Here is a 23,016-nt window from a genome sequence, read left to right on the forward strand (position 1 = left end):
CCTGGGTGGCTCAGTTGGTTAAGCGACTGCCTTTGGCTCAGGTCATGATCCTGGAGTCCCTGGATCGAGTCCCGCATCGGGCTCCCTGCTCGGCAGGGAGTCTGCTTCTCCCTCTGACCCTCCCGACCCTCCCCCCTCTCATGTGCTCTCTCTCTCAGTCTCTCTCTCTCAAATAAATAAATAAAATCTTTAAAAAAAAATAAAATAAAAAATAAAAAAAAATTAAAAAGCAATCTGGACGCACTGATTTAGGTTTAAAGACCCCTCTGCATTACTCCTATTCTGCACCAGGGTCCCTCAAGGGACACGGATTGCTGGGTTTCCTCGGGGAGGCCATCTGAAATGCATTAATGAAATTCATCCAACAAATATTTACTGAGCACCCACTATGTGCCAGGCATTTTTTTTTTTTTAAAGATTTTATTATTTATTTGACAGAGAGAGACATAGCGAGAGAGGGAACACAAGCAGGGGGAGTGGGAGAGGGAGAAGCAGGCTTCCCGCTGAGCAGGGAGCCTGATGCGGGGCTCGATCCCAGGACCCTGGGATCATGACCTGAGCCGAAGGCAGACACTTAACGACTGAGCCACTTAGGCGCCCCTATGCCAGGTCCTGTTTGAGGGCTGGGGAAATAACAGAGAACAAGACAAGAAAAATCTCTGCCTTCATGGAGCTGACATTCTAGTGGGGGAGTCAATAAATGAATACATCAAATATGTGATATGCCAGATAGCGATAAGCATTAAAAGGAAAAATAAAGCAGGAGAGGGTTATCATTTTACCTTGAGTGGTGACCATAAAGGTAAGACCTTTCCAGGCAGAAGGAAAAGCACAAGCAAAGTCCCTGGGGCAACAGTGTGCCTGGCATGCTAGGGGGACACAGAGTTACCAGTGACACTAGAGCACAGTGGTAAGGTGGAGGAGGAAGGAAATGAGGTCATACAGATATTGGGGATCCAGCTCCTGTAGGGTTTTGTAGGGCTTTCTGTCTGCTCCAGTCTCACCATTTTGTCTTTTATAGAGCAAGGTGGGAGCCAGGGGAGGATCTGAACAGAGGAGGACTCTGATCTGACTCAGGAGTACACAGGTTCCCTGTGACTGTGTTTGGGGATCAGAGTGTGGGAGTGGGTTGACCAACGAAGAGGCTACTAAAATAGTGCAGTCAGGAGATGGTAATGGTCAGAACCAGAATACAGAGAAGAGGGTCAGAAGTGGCCAATTCTGGATATATTTTAAAGGGAGAGCCAACAGGATCTGCTGATGGACTGGATGAGGAATGCGTCCCGGCCCATTTAGACTAAGGCCACCAGGGACACACCTGTAGTCCAACAGAGTCAGGTTTATTTACTATGGCAATGAGGGAAACTGCACACTGGAGGTACTATGAGGAGCCCCACCCAACAAAAGAAAAGACCAGTTATTATTTGGATTTGAGAGAAGGGTGAATTTTAGGTGAAATGTAAATGAAATTGTTTGGATAAGCTTAAAGCAAAGCAGAACTGTGTGGATAGATATTAGGTCTGGATTGTGAAGTGAGTCCAGGGTCCTGTCTCCTTGAAAGTAATAAAGTTTAGGTAGATGTGGAAAACTGTGTCCAGAAATGCCTTACCTGAAGCTCTGCACCTGGACAGAAGCGACTGAGGTTGCTTCTCAGTGTCAAAGTGACAACTCCTCCAGGCATTAAGTGAGATGTTTCATTTTTCCTGATATAACTCCAAATGGCGAAGTTTAGGACAGCCTATGATTTTAGAGAACAAAGTTTCCTAGTAAAAAAGCAGCAGTCACTCAAAGGGGAATTTTTTTTTTTTCACTTTACATCTGCAGCATGTCCCTGAGAAAAATACAGAAATATTTTTCCTATTAACTCTTCAGCCAGATTTTCCCGTGTCTTTTAGTCCAGCCGGGGAATAAATGGGAAGACAGATTTTTTTTTTTTTTTTAAACAGTTCAAGCTAATTTTTACTTTCTCAAGTGCGAGGAAAGAAAAGAGGTAGGGATGACTGTAAGGTTGCCAGCCTGAACAACAGGAAAGATGGAGGAAGCTCTTAACTGAAATAGGAAAGGTTGTGGAAGGTTTGGGAGACAAGATCAGATCAGGAGCTCAGTTTCGGATGTTTTACGTTTGAGATACCTCAAATTCGTGGACATAACGAGTGGGCAGTTTTAGGCTCCTCCCTCCACAGTCCCACTTCTCACGCTCGCCCCTTTCACTACCTGTAGTTAATCGTCTACCCCTGCGCTTTAACACATCTGCACCTTCGCCTGTGCCGTATTTAGTGCTAAGAAGACCGTCTCTTCACTTTGCTAGCCTTACTTCTAGACACCTGCAAGCTGGACCAGGCGCCCGGCACAGCTGCAGTTACCCTCGGGCCCCGCCCCCAGAAGCCCCGCCCCGCCCTTGCGCTCACTTGTAGAAGCTCACAGGGCCGTTGTCAGCGCCCGGTCGGCCCGAAGTGTTGGAGCAGTTCGAAGCCCGGCAGTACTTGGGCATGGCTGTTCGACCCCATTGAATCCTGCCCAGCCTGCAGTCGTACTTTGGTCCTCACCGCTCTCCCCCTGACTCACGTGATGGGCCCTTGTGCCTCATCACGTGCAGGGGAGGGAAGAGAGCGCCTGCGCGCTACGCGCCCAGCTGTGTTACCCGTTACGCCCTGGTCACGTGGCAAATGGGGAAAGGCGACGCCTTCGGCGCAAAGCCGGTTCCTAGCCACCCTGACCTTACCACGTGTTGGGGGAGAGGTGGCGTCACGGCTTTTCTGAGCCTGCGCCAAGTGGTCCGTCTCGTTCGGCTCCACCCTACGCTTACATCCGGGTGACTGCCATTGCGTGGGTAGTTGCTCGGGGATGGGGAGTGCAGTAAAAAGCGAGCTGGAGGCTTTGGTCTTAGCTACGTAAAAGTTAAAACCTTAATGTCTGTTAATGATAAACACAAACCGCATAAAAAACGCCACTTCTCTTGATCAGACATCAAGTAAACTAGCTATGGCTCCACCCTTCCATATACTTCGCTCCGCCTCTCAGCCCTCATTGGTCAAAACTGCCGCCCGGCAGCCCTGACATTGGCCAGACCCGGGCCGCCGCGTCCAATGGGCGGCGGCGGCGGCTTTTCCCGCGGCCGTTTGCTCTTCTAGTGGGTCGCGGAGGCGGCGGCGGCGGCGGCGGCTTTTCCCGCGGCCGTTTGCTTTTCTAGTGGGTCGCGGAGGCGGCGGCGGCGGTTGAGGAGCGTAACGGTCGCCGGGCTCCGGCACGACGATGGCAGCCTTGGGGCCCGGAGGCTCCGCGCGGAACGATGCAGTCGAGAAGCTGCCATCCGTCACGGTGGGAGTTCCGGCGCGGAGGGGCCAGGGCTCTCCGCCCCCCGCTCCGCCGCTCTGTCTCCGGCGGCGGACACGATTCTCGGCGGCGCTGGAGGACACGGTGCAGAACCGGGTGAGGAGCTGTTTGCCCTGCCCACCCCAGGTCCAGGGTTCCTGGGCCTCCCCTGGTCCCGCCCTTAGATCGTTGGCCCCGCCTATCAGCCCTCGGCTCGTCCCCTCAGGCTCCTCTCTGGCCGGCTTCGTTTCAAGGTCCCGCCCCGTTAGCCAGGGCTCCTCCCACTCCCCCGTTTCCTTCTCTCTCGGGTAGTGCCCACCTTTCCCAGCTCATTTCTCCCCTCCCTCCGAGTGTATTTTAGTTCTAATCACCATCGGCTCCCTCCTTCCTGCGTATCCTTTCAGTCACCTTTAGATGTCTCTCTGGGCCCTTCCGTTTTTGTTGACCTCTCTCTTCGCTGGATCTTTAGGGTATCTACCAGTGTTCAGTCCCCAATCCTACCTACCTCGTCTGTCCCTCAGTTCGCTCCACCTTCTCGCCTTACCTGCCTTCTCTTTCCTTCTCCCTTACCAGTGTGGAATTATTACATATTGCCACCCCAAATTATGGAGACCATTTGAGTGATTGTAAAATCTCAGCACCGCTTCCGGGGCGGGGGGGGGTGGCGTACAGAACAGTTCCCTGAGTCCTTAGAGAAACAAAGATTTTAGAGTAGGTAGAAGGAATTCCATTAGCACAGCAGCAATTTAAAAAATTGTTCTCCAACTCTCTGAGCTACAAAGTCTGTTTTTATAAAATAGAAGTTACAATAACCATACCATGGAGTTGCAGGGAGCAGAAATGAAATTGTGACTATGACCTGCTTGGCAGAGTCCAGGTAGAGGGTGGAAACATGGTAGATGCTGGTGGATCTTGTTCCTGCCACAAAGATTCCTGCTGCACTCTGATTATATCACCCATTCCTGGCTGCAAGGCCTGGGCAAGTGGACCCTGCCCACCTCTCTGGCCATACCTCCATTGTCCTCTCTTTTACCAATGGTCAGTCACCCTAGCCTGCTTTCTGTTTTCCTGAGGCTCCAAGATCTTTACCACCTCCTAAGTGTTTGCTGAGTCCTCTGGGCTTTTCGCTGCAGTCCACCTGGCTGGCTCTTCATCCCTCAAGTCTCAGCCTGAATATCCCTACCCTGAGAGGTCTTCTTGAACCCCAGCCTAAGACAGACATCTACTTTAATCTTTTACCTAGCATCCTGTACTTCATAGCCCTTATCTTGTATGTTCCTGAAAGTGCCTTGTGAGCTCTAACCTGTGTATAAAATAGAGGAATAGCAACAGCAATTTCAGAGAGGCAGTAAGCAATGTGGTTAAGCAGCCTCTGGACCCAGACTGCCTGGGCTTAAACCTTAATTCTGTTTTGTTTTGTTTAAGATTTTATTTATTTATTTTGAGAGAGTGAGAGAGAGTAAGCATGAGCCGGGCGCAGAGGGAAAGAGAGAAGCATACTCCCCGTGGAGCAGGGAGCCCGATGCAGGGCTCTATCCCAGGACCCGGAGATCATGACCTGAGCCAAAGGCAGATGCTTAACCCACTGAGCCACGCAGGTGCCCCCTTAATTCTGTTCTTGTTATGAGCTGTTCTGTGCCTCAATTTCCTCATCTGAGGAAATAAGGATATAATATAAATGAGAATAATGAGAATAATAATGTAAATACATATTTATAAATATAATATAAAGATTCCCTTGTAGGGTATTTGTGAGGATTAAGTGAGCTCACATATCTTAAGCATTAGAACAATACCTGGCACATTGCAATTACTCTATTAGTAGTAGCTACTACTGCTTTGATTCTGTATTTTGGGTAATTGGTGTCATTTATTTATTTTTCTTGTTTGGTGGCACAGAGTCCCTCTGGCTAACATAAGATCTACTTTAAAAATTACCATTGTGGGGTGCCTGGGTGGCTCAGTTGGTTAAGCATCTGCCTTTGGCTCAGGTCATGATCCCGGGGTTCTGGGATCGAGCCCCGCATTGGGATCTAACCCTGCGTCAGGCTCTCTGCTCAGGGGGGAGCCTGCTTCTCCCTCTGCCTCTGCCTGCCGCTCTGCCTACTTGTGATCCCTCTCTTTTTCTCTGTCAAATAAATAGATAAAATCTTTTTTAAAAATGACCGTTATATTAATACCCAGTAATGCTGATTGACAGATATAAAAAACGATGTGAGTGCCATTGCCTGATTGCTTGGGTTAGAGTTCTGGCGCTGCTCCTTCCTGGATGGGTTACCTCTCTGGGCCCCTTTATATCCTCATCTGTAAGATGGAGATGATGATGATGATAATGCCTACATCACAGGGTTATTGTGAACATTAGATAAGTCAGTACAGCTATAGGTATTTAAACAGTGCCTGGCTCTTGGTAAATGCTCAAGAAGTGTGAGCTATTATTATCCTATGTTTGCCTCTCATTTCTGAGGCCAAGGACTTGCTTGAGAATGCTTTACTTTGTAATAATTGGAAGCTAGTATATTCAGGATATGAAAGTACCACAATTCTAATAGTCCATATTCTAAATAGTTTTAATCAACCGTGATGGAGACTCGCCCATTTAAATTGCTTTGCTTAGAGAATTTTTAAATTTTAAATGTGACTGGTCACTTGTTTCTTTACTTGTTGAACCTCTAGACTGTGAATTTGCTGAGGGAACAGATGGTGTCCACTCTTGCTCACTGCTGTCCCTCCTGCAGGGCCCAGGGTACTGGCTTTGGAGCCAAAGACTAGCTGGGTTTGTAGCCCAACCTTGCCACTCCACAGGTGTGGGATTTTGAGTCTCAATGACCTCATCTGTAAAATAGGGGTGACAGGCGCCTGGGTGGCTCAGTCATTAAGCGTCTGCCTTCGGCTCAGGTCATGTTCCCAGGGTTCTGGGATCGAGTCCCACATTGGGCTCCCTGCTCAGCGGGAAGCCTGCTTCTCCCTCTCCCACTCCCCCTGCTTGTGTTCCCTCTCTCGCTGTGTCTCTCTCTGTCAAATAAATTAAAAAAAAAAATCTTAAAAATAAAATAGGGGTGACAATTGTGCCTTCTTCCTTGGGTTGTTGTGGGGTTTCAAACCTTTCATCCATATAAAATACTTAGAAACTTATTCAGAGGTCACCTTCTCAGTGAGGTCTTCTCTCCTTCCCCTATACTCCCAGTCTCCTTCTCTGCTTTATTGTTCTCTTTGCTCCTATCATCACCTGACATCTATTTTACATATTTGTTGTTTTTTATGTCCTCCATCCCATCACCACTAGAATGTGAGCTCCAGGAGGGCAGGGATTTTGTCTGTCTTCCTCACCATTCTGTGTCCTTCAAAGCCATGTTGAGAAGAACAAATGTCAGCTGTTGGTAGCCTGACTGTAGAAGCTCGGTGTTGGAGGTCACAGGGACTGAATGGGTGGCTGAAGCACTGGTGCCACGAAGGACCTCCTGGGACAGGTCCTTCTGACTTGGACTTTTTCCCCACAGGTGTCACTGGAGAAGGTACTTGGCATCACAGCCCAGAACAGCAGTGGCCTAACCTGTGACCCCGGCACAGGCCACGTGGCCTACCTAGCAGGGTGAGTGAATGGAGGCTTTTCCATATGTAGACTGCAGACAAGCTACCTACACCTGAGGGCTGCAGAGAGGATTCCCTGGGCCCATCCGTGTCTAGAATAGTACCTGGCCTGTGGTGAGCACTATGAAAGCCTTATTGTGACTGCAGGTGGGAGGTGACAGCAATTCTGGGAAAGACCCAAGGCGTGGTGTCAGACAGCTGGATTTATGGCCCAGCTCCACCACGTGATCCACCACGTGAGGTCCTCTGTGAGCACCTCATTTTTCATCCATAAAACAGAACTAGTGATATCCTCCTCTTGGGTAGTTGAGAGGACCGAAAGATATCCTCCTGCTGTTGATTACACAGATACTGATCTAGCCTGGCACTGTTCTAGGCACTGAAGGGACCCTTTCATGCCTATAGGGCAAGCCAGACCTGTAGTCTTTCTTAATGAACTGTATCCGTTATTCAGTCTTTGGGATGCAGTCCAGGATAGAGGACAGGGGTGGGCTCTTGAATCTGACAGTGTATGGATTCATATCCCCACTCTGTCCCTGACCAGCTGGGTGGCCCTGGGCAAAGGATTTTTCCCTCTCTGGGCTGCAAGTTTCCTCATCTCTAAAAGGGGGCTAAGATGTCCGACTTCACCTGGCAGTTATGAGGATTTAAAGAGGTTATGCCCACAAGGTCTTTATTAGCCGAGGGTCTGACAGAATAGTTACCACAGAGGAAGTGTTGGTTTTTGTTTAAGAATATATTATTTAATAATGTGCAGTGCCCTAGAATTCTCAGCGTAGATACCTGGAGGGGGAGGAGAGACTCTTCTGTTCAGAGGGAGCCTTATTTATGTGTGGGCTCTTCTATTGGGAATGGAATCATCCTTGGACCCTAGTACGTCCTTTAGTTTGGGCACATTTTCCTCTTTCTCCCCAGCTGTGTGGTGGTGATTTTGAATCCCAAGGAAAACAAGCAGCAGCACATTTTTAACACTGCCAGGTAGGCTGGGCCCTGGGCATTGGGTAGGGGTGGGACCAGGGTCCTGGCACCTACCCCCTTCCCCACATTGCTTGGAAGCTTGTAGGTGGGTGACTAACTCATTCACTCACCCACTGGTTCAGCTACATTCTGCTGCTTTGTGCTAGGTAGTGTTCCAGGTGCTGAGGACAGTGAGAATCTCTGCTCTTGTAGAGCTGATAGCTCAGCAGCGGGGGACGACTAAACCAGTTGGCAAATTACTAGGCAACTCTGACCATTGCTGTGGAGGAAAGAATGAGGACGTGTTAGGGTGGGTGTGCAGGCAGAGAATGGTGGGGGACAGGGGAACCATATCAGAGGGCCCAGGGAGGGCCTCCTGGAGGCTGAGAAGTAAGGGGGTGACCCCTGTGAAAGTGTGGGGAGAGTGTTCCAGGTAAAGGGAGCCCCAAGCACAAAGGCCCTGCAGTGGTTAAGAATCTTGGAGTTTTTGAGGAGCAGCCAGGGAGTCCTGTGCCTGGAATAAAGAAGTGAGTGAGGGCGAGATGAGGCGGAGACAGAAGCCACTTCTGGGTATTGGCAATTTTTAAACTTTTTATATTGAAATAATTTTAGACTTTAAAGAACAGTAGAAAGAATGCCTGTATACCTTTCACCCATTTTCCCCAAATGTTAACCTTTTGCCACATTTGCTTTATCATTCTTGGTCTATATATGTGGTAATTTTTTTTTCTGAACCATTTGAGAGCAAGCTGCAGACATGACACCCCTGTACCTCTGATTATTTCAGTGTGTATTTCCAGTGGGGGGAGCATTAGCCTTCAAAACCACAATACGATCAGCAAAGGCAGGAAATTAAAATTGGTACATCACTACTATCTAAGCCTCTTTCAAGTTTTAGCATTTATCCCAAGAATGTTCTTTAGAGTGAAAGGATTCTGTCCAGTATCACACGTTGCATTTAGTTGTCTCTTCAGGCTTTTTCAGTCTGAAGAGGTTTCTTCATCTGTTCTTGACTTTGATGACCTTGACACTTGAGGATTACAGGCCAGGTATTTTGTAGAATGCCCCAGCCTTTGGGCTTGTCTGATGTTTCCTCATAGACTGAGGTTCTGTAGCAGAAGGAATGCTGCTTTCGCCTCTGCATTCTGGCAAGAGGCTAGATATTGATCTCTCCTATGACTGGTGGTCTTCGCTCGGGCCCTTGGTGAAGGTGGTGTCTGCCAGGCTTTCCCGCTGTGAAGCCTCTTTTCCTCTGGTGATTAGTGAGTATCTTGCGGGGAGCTTCTCTGAAATTGCAGATATTACCCTGTTCCTCATCAGACTTTCATTCACTAGTCTTAGCATGGCTTTGACATTTTACAAAGGCTCTGCAGGGCATTCTGATGTGCGGCCGGGGCCCTGCGCTGTCAGGTTAGGTCACATGGGCAGGACTTCCCTGTGTTGAGGTCTCCTCATCTCAAAACTGGCTGAGAGTCCTGACTCCAGAGAGTGCCCTTGAGGAATGAGTGCAGTGATGTCCGTATAGCATTTTGCAGAGAGCCGGGCACAGGCTCAAGGCAGGCGACAGGTTAGGAGTGGCTACAGACAACAGAAACCCACAGCAAGCATGGCTTCAAACACAAGGGCATATACCCTTCTTGCGCGGATGAAGTCTGGAGGTGGGCACCCAGGCGGCTGGTGTCTCTGCGAACATCAGGAACCCCTGGCTGCCTGTCTTTCTGTTCCACCATGCCTGTTGTGAGGCTCCTGTTCTTGAGGCTGTCTCATGGTCCGAGATGGAGTTCTGGCTGTCATGTCCTTGATTCGGAAGGAGAGTGACTGGGGATCAGGGCAAAGAGTTCCCTTTGAGAAGCTCTTCTGGAAACCACACGCAGCATTTCAGCTTACCTCTCGTTGGCCAGAGTAAACCGTGCAGCTCTGCCCGTGTGGCTGCAAGAGAGGTGAGGGATTGCACTCGCGCTGGGGGTGCAGCCATCCTAATTAAAACTCGGATTCTGTCGGTGAGGAAGCAGGGGCAAGTGGCCATCGGATAGGCGGCTTGCCTTGTCTGCTGCTGTAGGAGTGATGGGAGGCCACCAGAGTTGAGGTGATGATGATAAATGCTCTGTGAGATTGTCAAAACGCAGGATTTACTTACAGATTTGCACACCAATTAACTCAGGTGAGGGAGGCAATTACTAGACTATTAAGGAGCACAGATAAAAAAGAGAGGGGAGAAGAAAACAACAGTGTAGTCCGGGAACCATGAAACTTGCTGCCAAGAAAACACGCAGACGAGTCTGCTGACTCAGTGCTTATGCAGGCTGGAGAGAAAGGTGTTAATTGTTCATGGGTTTTCTAGAACACCATGCGTGTTTAGCTGTGGAGCGCATGCTGCAGGCTTGTGTCTGGGTGCGGTCTGCCAGGATCTGCCCTTCAGTACCACCCCCCATAGTTAGGCCAGATCTGTGCCATTTCCTGTACCTGAATTTCTTGGGGTTACAGGGTGGGTGGGGTCTTAGGGAGCCCACCCCTCCTGAGGGAGAGGAAAGGAAGGTCCCTGTCCAGTGACCCCCCCCATCTGGGTTTGCGGCCTTTGCTTTGACCCCCATTTCCCTGTGCCACTGACCCCCTTCTGGCAGCAGGGAATGCAAGGGACGCCCTGTGTGCTGTGCTGGGCCCACAGGCAGCTGTGGCTCTGTGGGACCTGCTGGCACTCCCCTCTCCTGGGCTCTTTCAAGACTTGGAAGCAGAGAGTGGGCAGAGTTCTGTGAGCACAGCCAGACAGGGGTCCGGCTGCCTACCCCACCTTGGAACCAGTGACCAGCCCCTTTCCTTACCCCCAGGAAGTCTCTGAGTGCTCTGGCCTTCTCCCCTGATGGGAAGTACATAGTGACGGGGGAGGTGAGTTGTGATGGTGACTGGGTGGGGAGGGATCTGGGGCCATTCCTTCTACCCCCCAGTAGGCCTGGGAAGTCCCTAGAATAGCTTCTCCCCAGGCCAGAAAGTCCCATGGCAGATGGGGGAGGCGGCTTTTGGACACATCCTGGGGCAATGCCAATTTCAGCCCTAATAGCCCTTCTAGCCCTGCCTGGCGCAGAACCTATCCGCAGTAACGGCCCCGCCTTCCCCAGAACGGACACAGGCCTGCTGTGCGCATCTGGGACGTGGATGAGAAGAGTCAGGTGGCAGAGATGGTGGGCCACAAGTACGGCGTGGCCTGTGTGGCCTTCTCCCCCAATATGAAGCACATTGTGTCCATGGGCTACCAGCACGACATGGTACTCAACGTCTGGAACTGGAAGGTGAGACGACCGGTGGGGGTGTGGGCCGGCAGCCAGCTGCCAGAGCACTCTGAGGCTCAGGCGTTGAGCGAACTAAATGAAATAATTTGGTGAAGTGTTCATTTATCAAAAAAATATTTATTGAGCACCTATTGCATGCTGATCCCCGTTCTAGACACTTACTGTGAGGCATATGACAAGCTCTCAACTAGTGGAATTACATAATTATTTTCTTTTCTTTTTTTTTAAGATTTTATTTATTTATTTATTTGAGAGAGAGAGCACATGAGAGAGGGGAGGGTCAGAGGGAGAAGCAGACTCCCTGCTGAGCAGAGAGCCTGATGCGGAACTCGATCCTGGGACTCCAGGATCATGACCTGAGCTGAAGGCAGTTGCTTAACCAACTGAGCCACCCAGGTGCCCCTACATAATTATTTTCATATCGACCAGCTGTGACCTTGAGCAAGTGACTTTATTTCTCTGTGAGTCTTTCCTCATCTGTAAGATGGATATGCTAGCATCTACCTCATTGAGTTGTGAAAATTCAATGAGTTATGTGCCGGAAGGCTGGACTTTGGAACAGCTAGGGGAGGACTTGGAGGTGGCAGAGGTGGGTACCAAATCCTGGCTCTGTTCATTACCTGCTGTGTGACCTTAAGCACATGACACTACCTCTCTGTGCCTGGCAGAGGTGGGGAGAAGCACCTTCCACATAGGACTATCGAGAGGATTTCATGCTGTGCAGGCTCAGCCGTGTGTGAGCTGTAGAGCATGGACTCTTGGGGAGAGCTCTGGACTTACATGTGGAAACCTTTCCAAGCCTCAAGTCTCCTCTGTATTGGGAAAGATAAGAGTGCCACACATAGGTTTTTCCATAAAGCAGCTCACTGGAGGACCCAAAGAAAACCGACTTGGAGCAGGGGAGGGTGAGGAGATATAGGGCTGAGAGCAAAGGCACAAATGATCCAATGGATGGGTGCTGGCATAAATTTGTCTGCATTGATTTTTCCAGAAAGACATTGTGGTGGCTTCCAACAAGGTATCGTGCAGGGTCATCGCCCTCTCCTTCTCAGAGGACAGCAGCTATTTTGTCACCGTAGGGAACCGGCACGTGAGGTTCTGGTTCTTGGAAGTCTCCACAGAAGCAAAGGTAGGTTTCTTACCCTGCCCCCTTAGCCAGGCTGGGGGAGTAACCATTAGGAGCAGTATGGACTACTGTTTTTACCTGAGATTTGGAGGCAATGGCCTCAAAGGTTGTCTGGCCTCTGGTTCAACTTCTGCTTCTGGGCCTGCTCTGTAGGAGGTGTCAGGGCCTGCTGGGAAATCTCCTCCCCACCCACTGACCCTGGGGCCAGATCTCTTTCCTGGACTGCTGCCTTCCAGCCCCTCTGCCTGGAAGTGTGTATTCTGTTTTTTTCTTCCCTTCTCCATTTGGAGGAATGTCTTAGAGTCCTTCTGTTGAGCTATGTGTCATAGTCTCTGGCCGTAAGAGTCCCATTGTGACCTTGCTGGGATCTAGGCCACGTGGACAGTGTCTTACCGTGCCCTGCTATGCCTCCAGGTGACGGGCACGGTGCCCCTTGTAGGGCGTTCAGGCATCCTGGGTGAGCTGCACAACAACATCTTCTGCGGCGTGGCTTGCGGCCGGGGCCAGATGGCAGGCAGTACCTTCTGTGTGTCCTACTCGGGCCTCCTTTGCCAGTTCAACGAGAAGAGGGTGCTGGAGAAGTGGATCAACCTGAAGGTACCCCACCATTCCTCCCTGCCAACAAGGGGAAGAACACTCTTCCCAGGATGCTCAGTAATATCCCTGCCTGGTAGTTGATCCCACTCGCTCTGGGTCTGACTCCTCAGAAGTTCTGCTTGTGAGACTCTGGGTGAGTGACTCTCCCTCTCTGAACCTCAGTTTCCTCATCTGTAAAATGGAAATCCTGCTGCCTACCTCACAGAGTTGATCAGGGAGTCCCATGAGATAATAAATAGAAGGCAGGCAGCACAGTTCCTGGTTCCCTGTCATGGGCTCAAGGTTACAATTCTCTCCCATCACTGTTTGACCCAGTTCCCATTTCTCTTCTTCACTGAGTACTGTAGCTGGTGGGAAGACTGCATCTTTTTTTTTTTTTTTTTTAATCTAAGGTATTATTCACTTTGTTTTTCAGTCAAAAAAGGACTATTTTAAAAATACATAACGTTTTATTTTATTTATTTATTTTTTAAGATTCTTTTGACAGAGAGAGAGACAGCGAGAGGGGGAACACAAGCAGGGGGAGTGGGAGAGGGAGAAGCAGGCTTCCCGCCAAGCAAGGAGCCTGATGCGGGGCTCAATCCCAGGACCCTGGGATCATGACCTGAGCCGAAGGCAGATGCTTAACGACTGAGCCACCCAGGCGCCCCAGAAATACGTAACATTTTAAATTAAAGGATGACATATTTATAAATTGCAGAACCACTTTTCTTCAGGTTCTGAGGGTTTGAATCCAAACCGTTTTCCTGTTCTGAGACTGGATGGCTCTCAGCAGGAGCATCATGGTTTTACCTCCTTTTCCTAGCCCTGCTCCTATGGCTCCCCTCTAGAACTCACCTTTAGGGCTAATGGCATCAGGCCTGTGGAAGAATTGGGAGTTTCATCTGCTTTTCCTAGATGGTTAAACATCATTTGTTTTTTTCTCGTTTGAATCCTCTTTCTAGAACTTCCGCAGCTTAAGCAAGTCCAAAGCTTTCGACAGATGGATGGTTAGCCCCTGAGCAGTTGTCTTAAATGACTTATAAATTAAGTCCCTCTAGATTTGGGAAAGCTCCTCTAATCAGCATCCAGAGGTCTGGCACTTCCTGCCCCTTCCATCTGGGTATCCTGGTGGGATAGCGAGTCCGAGAGCCTTTTCTGTATACAGTCACATTTTTCCGTGTTGCTCTGAAGTCTAATCTCTCTGAAGTTGTTTTTAAACAATAGGGAATAAAACATAAGCCCCCAATTCCACCGTGCTTCTGCATGTTACCTCTCCAAGGTCATAGTCTGCTGAGCAGATGATTTTCCACACACAGCTGAGTTCCTCTATAGACAGTGATGACAGTTCTTTTGCAGTTTGTGCCTCTGCCTGCCTGCTGGCACATTTCCTTCAGTAGTGACTGCTAATATTCCTGATTCCAGAAGTTTACAATTTGCTGAAATGGGCTTCTTAGACCCAAGGAACTCTAAGGCTTCTCTGGAGGCTGACGTCTGCTCTGTTAGTCCCTATGTCTCTGCACTGGGTTACATGGAGCATCAAGTCCACTTGGGTCCCCTTTGCCCCCACAGGTCTCCTTATCTTCCTGCCTCTGTGTCAGCCAAGAGCTCATCTTCTGCGGCTGCACAGATGGGATAGTCCGCATCTTCCAGGCCCACAGCCTGCAGTACCTCGCGAACCTGCCCAAACCACACTGCCTTGGGGTGGACGTGGCCCAGGGCCTGGAGCCCAGGTACTGCCCTGCAGAGGGTGGGAGAGGGGCCCACCCAGAGTCTGTCTGCTGACATCTGTTCGTGCTTCCAGCTTAACGTACCCACCTGGCCAGCCCTGGGCTGGAAGGATAGAGTTAGAGCGAGGCAGCAAAATCTCTGCCACCATGAAGTCTGCGGTCTAGTGAGGGAGCTTGATGATAAACAAGTATACAAACAAGGTCGTTTCAGATAGCCCTAAGTGCTCTGGTGACATAAACCAGGAACTCAGGAAGGAAAGTGCCTGGCAGTGGGGCTGTGTTGCTTGGGAGCCAGAGGAGGTGTCTCTGGTGAGGAGGAGCCAGCTATGTGGAGAGGTGGGTCCTAACAGCAAGTATAAAGACCTGATGGGCAAAACGCCCTGGGCTTGGCATGTTGCGTGAACAGCTAGGGGCTGCATGGCTGGAGTGCGCCAGGGGAGGATGTTAGGAGACAGGTCTGAACATTGATGGAGGCTGGCAGGGGGAGCTTTGTAGTCTTTTCTGAGGTCAGTGGGTAGCCACTGGAGATTTCAGGCATTGGAGTTAGTTATATGGTCGGCCTTAAGCATTAGAGCCCTCTGGCTGCCATGTTGAGAGTGGGTGGAAGGGCTGAGCTATGGTGTAAGGCTGTTGGGGGGAGGGGCCACCTAACCAGGGGGTGCTGGGTGCCTGGGGTTGCCTCTTTGTAGACCGCCAGACACTACCTCCTGGGTACATTTTCCAAGTGACCCACAGTGCTGTGTTGCGGTGGCCAGGCCACCCAGCTCTGCCACCTTCGCTGTGTGTGCTTTAGTTTCCTCAGCTGTGAAATATAGTACCTACCACTCGTGGAGACTGTGGGAATTCAGCGTAGCTAAAGCTCTCAGATCGGCCCGTAGTAAGTGCTCAGTAAACTGTAGCCTTTGCAGGGAGGCCCCAGGCCAGGTGACAACTCCCCAGTCCCCCTGGCATAGGGATTTTTGGTCATGTGCTGATGGGGCTAATGAGAAAGAACTAAGGTACATGCCCATCATTCTTCCATGCTCAAAGAGAGGATGGAGCTTGGGTGGGTGAAATGAGGGGAGGTGAAAATTCAGATGTTCTCAAGGGCCAGGCAGAAGCTTCCAGTTTACAACCTCTGTACTAGAAGCAAAAGCAAAGGAAGAAGGAGGGAGAAGAGAGTAGAGTTGGAGTGGGAGATGAACCACCCCAGTTACCATAAGGGATGGCATTGCCAGGCAAGAGGCAGCTCGAGTGTCACCAGAGGCAGCTGTCACTGCTCACACTGACATTGATGGTGACTGATAACCATGTGGCCTTGTTAGCTTCCTCTTCCGCAGGAAGGCAGAAGCAGTCTACCCGGATACAGTGGCACTGACCTTCGACCCCATCCATCAGTGGCTGTCTTGCGTGTATAAGGACCACAGCATCTACATCTGGGATGTCAAAGACATCAACAAAGTAGGCAAGATGTGGTCGGAGCTCTTCCACAGCTCCTACGTCTGGAACGTGGAGGTGAGCCCCTCTTTTCCTACCTCTGCCCCTGCTCAGCTCCCATCTGGGGCTCAGCTGGGAAAAGCTTCTGCAGTTCGGGGAACCCATTCAGCCCTTCCTTCACAAGATACTCATGGCCCCAGCTTGGTACCGGATGCTGTTCTAGGTGCTGGGGACACAGCTGGGAAGGAAACTGACAAAAGTCCTGCCCTGCTGGAGCTCACATTTGGGTGGGAGAGTAAACTCACACACATCATCAGTAACAGCCAAGCGGCACTACCTCTGCAAAGACAAAACAGTGTAGGGGAAAGGGGACCAAGGGTGCTGTTCTAGAGAGGAGACTGATCAGGGAAGGCCTCTCTGAGGACGTGAGAGTGAAGCAGAGACCTGCAGGAGGTGAGGGGCAGAGGCAGGCAGCCACTGGGGAGAATGGCGGCAGGGGCATGTGGACCTCGGAGAACTAGCTGTGGAGGGCCGCTTGTGTAGCTGAGTGCTTTGTCAAGTGTTGAAGTTTTCGGAGAATGAGTCTTTGGGGTGTTTTCATTCTCTAAAGCTGTTCTGTTTTCCTTGCAAATAAGACAACTGGTGGGGGAAATAATTGTATTCTACCTCCCCCTGCCCCTGAAAATTTCTTACTGCTAGGAGCATTTGTCCTGGAGAAATTATGTTTTCAGTGGCCCAATTCAGAATTGGGAGAAATAACTTGATCCTTTTGAATAAGCATTATTCAGCCCTTTGACTGCTTGAATCCATCTGCTTTCATGGATCTGACGTTTCTGCTGATAGCACTTTACTCACTTAACAAGAATGTTTTTGAAATAACTTTAAAATTTTATATATAAATATATTCTCTTTGGAAAAAAAAAAAAGGTGAAATATTATAAAGCTAAAGTCTATTTTGATCACCTCCCCACCCCCCAAATCCTGCTCTTTCTCACCCTCACCTTTGTTATTAGTTTATTATGTGTTCTTTCAGTTCATTTCCTTTGCATCTGCCTGTTATTTATATATATATATCTGTCTCCTCAACAAAAATATCTGTGGGTGCATCATTTTATCAGTTCTGGAAAGAACAGCCAGTACAATTTAAAAATTGCCTCTACCTGATTCTTTCTCTTCTTCTGCAACTCCCAATGTCCTAACTCTCTATCCTTCATATTTTTTTTTTAAAATAACACAGATCTAGAAAACCACACGAAGGAAATGTACAATTTATTGATTATTGTTAGCAGCTGTTGATGCTCAATGCCTAGATCCATTTATTCCTTGGGGGTTGCAGTATGGTGATATTCTAATTCTATCATTTCTTTTTATTAGTTGGACTACTTATATGAAGAAACACTTCCCCTCATCTACCATTTGGTCACCCAGTGGTACACTTCATATAGGAAAGGCAGGATAAATGCTTGATTCTTTCCCTTTATTTACCAGTTTTCAAGATAATGAATTGGTTCCCTGTCCTCCAAAGGTAACTAGTTGTTTTTATTTAATATCATTATATACTCATATATGTAAATATATTGGATATATTTTAATCCATTGCAATTATTAACATTATTGAAGCTCAGATTGTCCCATCTTTGACTATTAGGAGCCTCTCCAAGTTGGCTCCTGAGTCCTTTGGACATGACCCTAGTAGTCTTTCTTTGGGAGCTACCTTGCTATTTGAGATGACAAGATGTTCCAGCCTCATCTTGTACATTTCCTATCCCAGACCTAGGCCATTTCTTAAAGAAGCCCGGAGTTCTGTTTTCAGTTTGAATTGGTGTTTCAAATTCACAGTCTAAGTGCTGGGGATGCTCATAGGTATTGGATTGATGCTTTTGGAAAGCTAAAGATGTGGGGGATGATGGAATTAGAATATCCCCGTTAATCATTTACTTATTCCCACATTATAGGTACAACAGTCTAAGAATGACCATTACTCAATTTTGAAAAGAGTTAAAACAGTTTTTTTGCATATGTTCTTTCCATTCTCCCTCAATTTTTTTTTTTTTTTAAGATTTTATTTATTTGAGAGAGAGCAGGAGAGGGGGGAGGGTCAGAGGGAGAAGCAGACTCCCTGCCGAGCGGGGAGCCCGATGCGGGACTCGATCCCGGGACTCCAGGATCATGACCTGAGCCGAAGGCAGTCGCTTAACCAACTGAGCCACCCAGGCGCCCTCCCTCAATTTTTTAAAATAATTATACTACATCTACGTGATCTGATCATGTAGCCGTTATATACCATATTCTCTCCCTTATGACCCCATTTATTTAGGGGGATGTAAGTGTACATACATATTATGGTAAAATACACATAGCATAAAATTTGCCATTTAAACCATTTTTTTTTTTTTTTGAGAGTGTGTGCGTGCACACATACATGCGCAGGTTGGGGGGAAGGGGCAGAGGGAGAGGAAGAGCGAGAATCTTAAGCAGACTCCAAGCTCAGTGCAGAGCCTGACTCAGGGCTCCATCTCACGACCCTGAGAGCATGACCTGAGCTGAAATCAAGAGTCAGACACTTCACTGACTGAGCCACCCAGGCACGCCCCTAAATCATTTTAAAACGTACAACTCAGTGGCATTTAGTACCTTCATAATGCTGCACAACCATCCCTACTATATAGTTCTGGAACTTTTTCATCATCCCAAAAGGAAACTCTGTACCCGTTAAGCAATCACTCCCTATTCCCACTCTCTCAGCCCTAATCTGCTTTCTTTTTTTTTTTTTAAAGATTTTATTTATTTATTCATGACAGAGAGAGAGAGAGAGAGGCAGAGGGAGAAGCAGGCTCCCAAGGAGCAGGGAGCCCGATGTGGGACTCGATCCCAGGACCCTGAGATCATGACCTGAGCCGAAGGCAGACGCTTAACCATCTGAGCCACCCAGGCGCCCCCTAATCTGCTTTCTATCACTGGATTTGCCTGTCCTGAATATTTCATACAAATGGAATAATAGAATATGTGGACTTTGTGTCTGGCTTCTTTCTCTTAGTATATTTTCAAGGTTTATCCATGTTGTAACATGTTTCAGTTCTTCTTTCCTTTTTAAGGTTGATTAATATTCCATTGTGTGGATATACCACATTTTATTCATATGTTCATCAGTTGATGGACATTTGTGTTGTTTCCACCTTTTGGCTCTTAGGAATAGTGCTGCTCTGAATGTTCATGTACGAGCTTTGTTTGAATATCTGTGTTCAGTTCTTTTGGGTATATACCCATGAGCAGAATTGCTGGGTCATAATGGTAATTCTGTTTAGCCTTTCGAGGAGCCACTAAACTTTTCCAAAGCTGTACCATTTTACATTCCTCTTTTTTTCTTTGTAAGCAATTTCTGCACCCCAATGTGGGGCTTGAACTCACGACCTTGAATCAAGAGTCGCACACTTCCAACTGAGCCAGCCAGGCACCCCTCACCATTTTACATTCCCACCAGTGATGTATGAGGATTCCAATTTCTCTGCATCCTTATCAATACTAGTTTTTTGTTTTTTGCCTTTAAATTATAGCCATCTTAGTGTTTGTGAAGTGGTACTGTGTTGTGGTTTTGACTTGCATTTCCCTAATGGTTAATGATGTTGTTGAGCATCTTTTCATGTACCAGTTGGTAATTCGTATATCTTTGGAGAAATGCCTATTCAAATTTTTTGCCCATTTTTTACTTTGGTTGTTTGTCTTTTTGCTGTTGAATTGTAAGAATTCTTTATGTATTTTGGATATTACACCCTTATTAGATATATGCTTTGCAGATATTTTCTCTCATTCTTTGTTATCTTTTCACTTTTTTTTTGGATGGTATCCTTTGATGTGCAAAGGTTTTTAATTTTGATGAAGTCTGATTTATCTGTTTTTCTTTTGTTGCTTGTATCTTTGGTGTCATAGCTAACAAACCATTGCCAAATCCACAATCATGAAGATTTACTTTTCTTTTAAGAGTTTTGTTGTTTGGGCGCCTGGGTGGCTCAGATGGTTGAGCGTCTGCCTTCGGCTCAGGTCATGATCTCAGGGTCCTGGGATCGAGTCCCGCATCGGGTTCCCTGCTCAGTGCAGAGCCTGCTTCTCCCTCTCCCTCTGCTTGTGCTCTTCTGTCTATCTCTCTGTCAAATAAATAAATAAAATCTTTAAAAAAAAAAAAAAGTTTTGTTGTTTTAGGGGCGCCTGGTGGCTCAGTTAGTTAAGTGTGTCCAACTCTTGATCTTTGCACAAGTCTTGATGTTAGGGTCATGAGTTCAGGCCCTGTGTTGGGCTCCACAATGGGTGTGGAGCCTACTTAAAAAAAAAAGTTTTATTGTTTTAGCTCTTTCATTTAGGTCTTTGATCTCTCTTAATTTTTGTATATACTTGAAGCAGGGGTCCAACTTCATTATTTTGCATGTGAATATATAGTTCAAGCACCATTTATTGAACAAACTATTCATTCCCCATTGGATAACCTTGGCACACTTGTTGAAAATCAATTCACCATAGATGTATGGGTTTAATTTTGTACTCTCAATTATATTCCATTGATGTAGGTCTATCTTTATGCCAGGAGCACATTTTTTTGATTACTGTAGCTTTGTAGTAAATTTTGAAATTAGGAAGTATGTTTCCTACAACTTTGTTCTTCTTTATCAATATTCGTTTGACTACTTGGGGTCCCTTATAATTCATATGAATTTTAGGATCGCCTTTTCCATTTCTGGGACGAGGGGAAAGACTGTTTATCTCCATTGTAATCTTTATTTTCTTCTTCCTGCCAGCTTTTGGTTTAGTTTGCTCTTGTTTCTAGTTCCTTAGGGTGAGACCTTATTGATTTGAGATCTTTTTTTTTCTTTAAGATTTATTTTTTTTATTTTGAGAGAGAGAGAGTGAGTGCGGCAGGTGGGGGCAGAAGGAGAGAGAATCCCAAGCAGACTGCGCTGATTGCAGAGCTCACATGGGGCTCCATCCCATGACTCCAAGATCACAACCTGAGCCAAAACCAAGAGTTAGACACTTAACCAACTGTACCACCCAGACACCCCTGAGATCTTTTTTTTCTAAATTTTTTTTTTTTTAATTTATTTGAGAGAGAGCATGAGCAGGGGGAGGGGCAGAGAGAGAAGCAGACTCCCTGCTGACCAGAGAGCCCGACTTGGGGCTCCATCCCAGGACCCTGGGATCATGACCTGAGCCGAATGTAGACACTTAACCGACTGAGCCACCCAGGCACCTCAGTCTTCTTTTTTTAATGTAGGCATTTACAGCTATAAATTTCCCTCCGAGCATTGCTTTTGCTGCATGCCATAATTTTGGTATATTGTGTTTTCATTTTCATTTGTCTCAGAGTATTTTCTAATTTCTCTTTGATTTCTTCTTTAACCCATTGATTGTGTAAGAGTGTATGGTTTAATATTCATGTATTTGTTAATTCTCCAAATTTCCTTCTGTTATTTGTAATTTCATTCCAATTGTGGTTGGAGAAGATTGTATGATAACAGTCTTTAAAAATGTGTTGACTTGTTTTGTTACCTAATGTGTGGTCTATTCTGGAGAAAGCTCTGTGTTCACTTGAGAAGAATGTGGATTTTGCTGTTAATTGGGTGGCATATTCTTTATATATCAGTTAGTCTGTTTGGTTTATGGTGTTTTTCCAGTCCTCTGTTTCCTTATTGATAATCTCTCTAGATCTGTCTTTTATTGAAAATGGAATGTTGAAGTCTCCAACTGTTAGGAAACTGTGTATTTCCAATTCTATCAGTTTTTGCTTCATGTATTTTGGTTCTTTGTTGTTATGTGTATATGTTTGTATTTGTTATATGTTCTTTTTTTTAAAGATTTTATTTATTTATTTGGGGGGGCACGAGCAGGGGGAGGGGCAGAGGCAGAGGGAGAAGCAGACTCCCCGCTGAGCAGGGAGCCCAATGTGGGACTCGATCCCAGGACCCTGAGCCGACGGCAGATGCTTATCCAACTGAGCCACCCAAGTGCCCTTTGTTACATATTCTTGATGATTGACCCCTTATCAATATATAATGCCCTACTTTGTCACTTGTAACAGTTTTTATTTAAAATCTATTTTGTCTGATAGTACTATATACATACAACGTTCTCTTCTAGTTACTAATTGTATGGAATATCTTTTTCTATACCTTCACTTTCACTCTGTATGTGTCTGGATATAAAGTACCCTCTAATGGACAACAGATAGTGGATCTTTTTTTTTTTAAGATTTTATTTATTTATTTATTTATTTGTTCAGGGAGAGAGCTCAAGCAGGGGAAGAGGAAGAGGGAGAATCTCAGGCCAACTTCATACCAAGCACAGAGCCCGATGCAGGGCTCGATCTCATAACCCTGAGATCATGACCTGAGCCAAAATCAGGAGTGGGACACTCAACTGATTGAGCCACCCAGGCGCCCCGTAGTGGATTTTTTTTTATACATTTTGCCAATAATTTCCTTTTGATTAGAGAGTTTAATCCAGCTACATTTAAAGTAATTACTCATAAGATAGGATTTTTAGATTAAAAATCTATGCTGCTGCTATTATCATCTTCTCAGAACCCAGTGTTTTGTATTTTGAAATCCCTTTATATGTTATCTCTTTCACTCTCTGAGATGCGTTTTGTTTCTAGAAATAGTTCTATTTTGTTCTTTTTCAGCTTTGCTTGGTTATTCTTTATAGCTTATGGCTGGCCACTCATACTTTTACTTTTGTCAAAGTTCTTCTATTTCTTTTTTTTTTTTTTTTAAAGATTTTATTTATTTATTTGAGACAGAGAGAATGAGAGAAAGCACATGAGACGGGGGAGGGTCAGAGGGAGAAGCAGACTCCCTGCCGAGCAGGGAGCCCGATGCGGGACTCGATCCCAGGACTCCAGGATCATGACCTGAGCCGAAGGCAGTCGCTTAACCAACTGAGCCACCCAGGCGCCCTCTTCTATTTCTTTAAACATATTAAACATAGTTATTTTATATTCTGTCTAATAATGTCAGTGTTTGAAGCTGGACTATTG

General features: G+C 47.0%; 2 protein-coding genes across 3 annotated transcripts in view; one reads left to right on the plus strand and one right to left on the minus strand.

The window, feature by feature from the left end:
- LOC115938532 (THAP domain-containing protein 8) overlaps nucleotides 1–2,677 on the minus strand; it is an 11,532-nt gene extending 8,855 nt beyond the window's left edge. Inside the window, 2 exon segments of the mRNA XM_081806808.1 lie at nucleotides 1,610–1,738; nucleotides 2,409–2,677. Coding sequence (XP_081662934.1) covers nucleotides 1,610–1,681 — 72 coding nt within the window. The 5' untranslated portion in view covers nucleotides 1,682–1,738; nucleotides 2,409–2,677.
- Nucleotides 2,678–3,120: 443 nt separating this feature from the next.
- The window catches only part of WDR62 (WD repeat domain 62), a 42,354-nt gene continuing 22,458 nt past the window's right edge, over nucleotides 3,121–23,016 (plus strand). For both annotated transcript variants that reach the window (XM_081806805.1, XM_081806806.1), the window contains exons 1-9: nucleotides 3,121–3,429; nucleotides 6,813–6,904; nucleotides 7,819–7,881; nucleotides 10,686–10,743; nucleotides 10,974–11,144; nucleotides 12,136–12,273; nucleotides 12,685–12,867; nucleotides 14,419–14,579; nucleotides 15,881–16,070. In XM_081806805.1, coding sequence (XP_081662931.1) covers nucleotides 3,253–3,429; nucleotides 6,813–6,904; nucleotides 7,819–7,881; nucleotides 10,686–10,743; nucleotides 10,974–11,144; nucleotides 12,136–12,273; nucleotides 12,685–12,867; nucleotides 14,419–14,579; nucleotides 15,881–16,070 — 1,233 coding nt within the window. In that variant the 5' untranslated portion in view covers nucleotides 3,121–3,252. The remainder of the gene's footprint in view (nucleotides 3,430–6,812; nucleotides 6,905–7,818; nucleotides 7,882–10,685; nucleotides 10,744–10,973; nucleotides 11,145–12,135; nucleotides 12,274–12,684; nucleotides 12,868–14,418; nucleotides 14,580–15,880; nucleotides 16,071–23,016) is intronic.

The sequence above is a fragment of the Leptonychotes weddellii genome, chromosome 16, assembly GCF_054177405.1.
Source record: "Leptonychotes weddellii isolate Sample4059 chromosome 16, ASM5417740v2, whole genome shotgun sequence".
In the NCBI taxonomy this organism is placed as follows: Eukaryota; Metazoa; Chordata; class Mammalia; order Carnivora; family Phocidae; genus Leptonychotes; species Leptonychotes weddellii.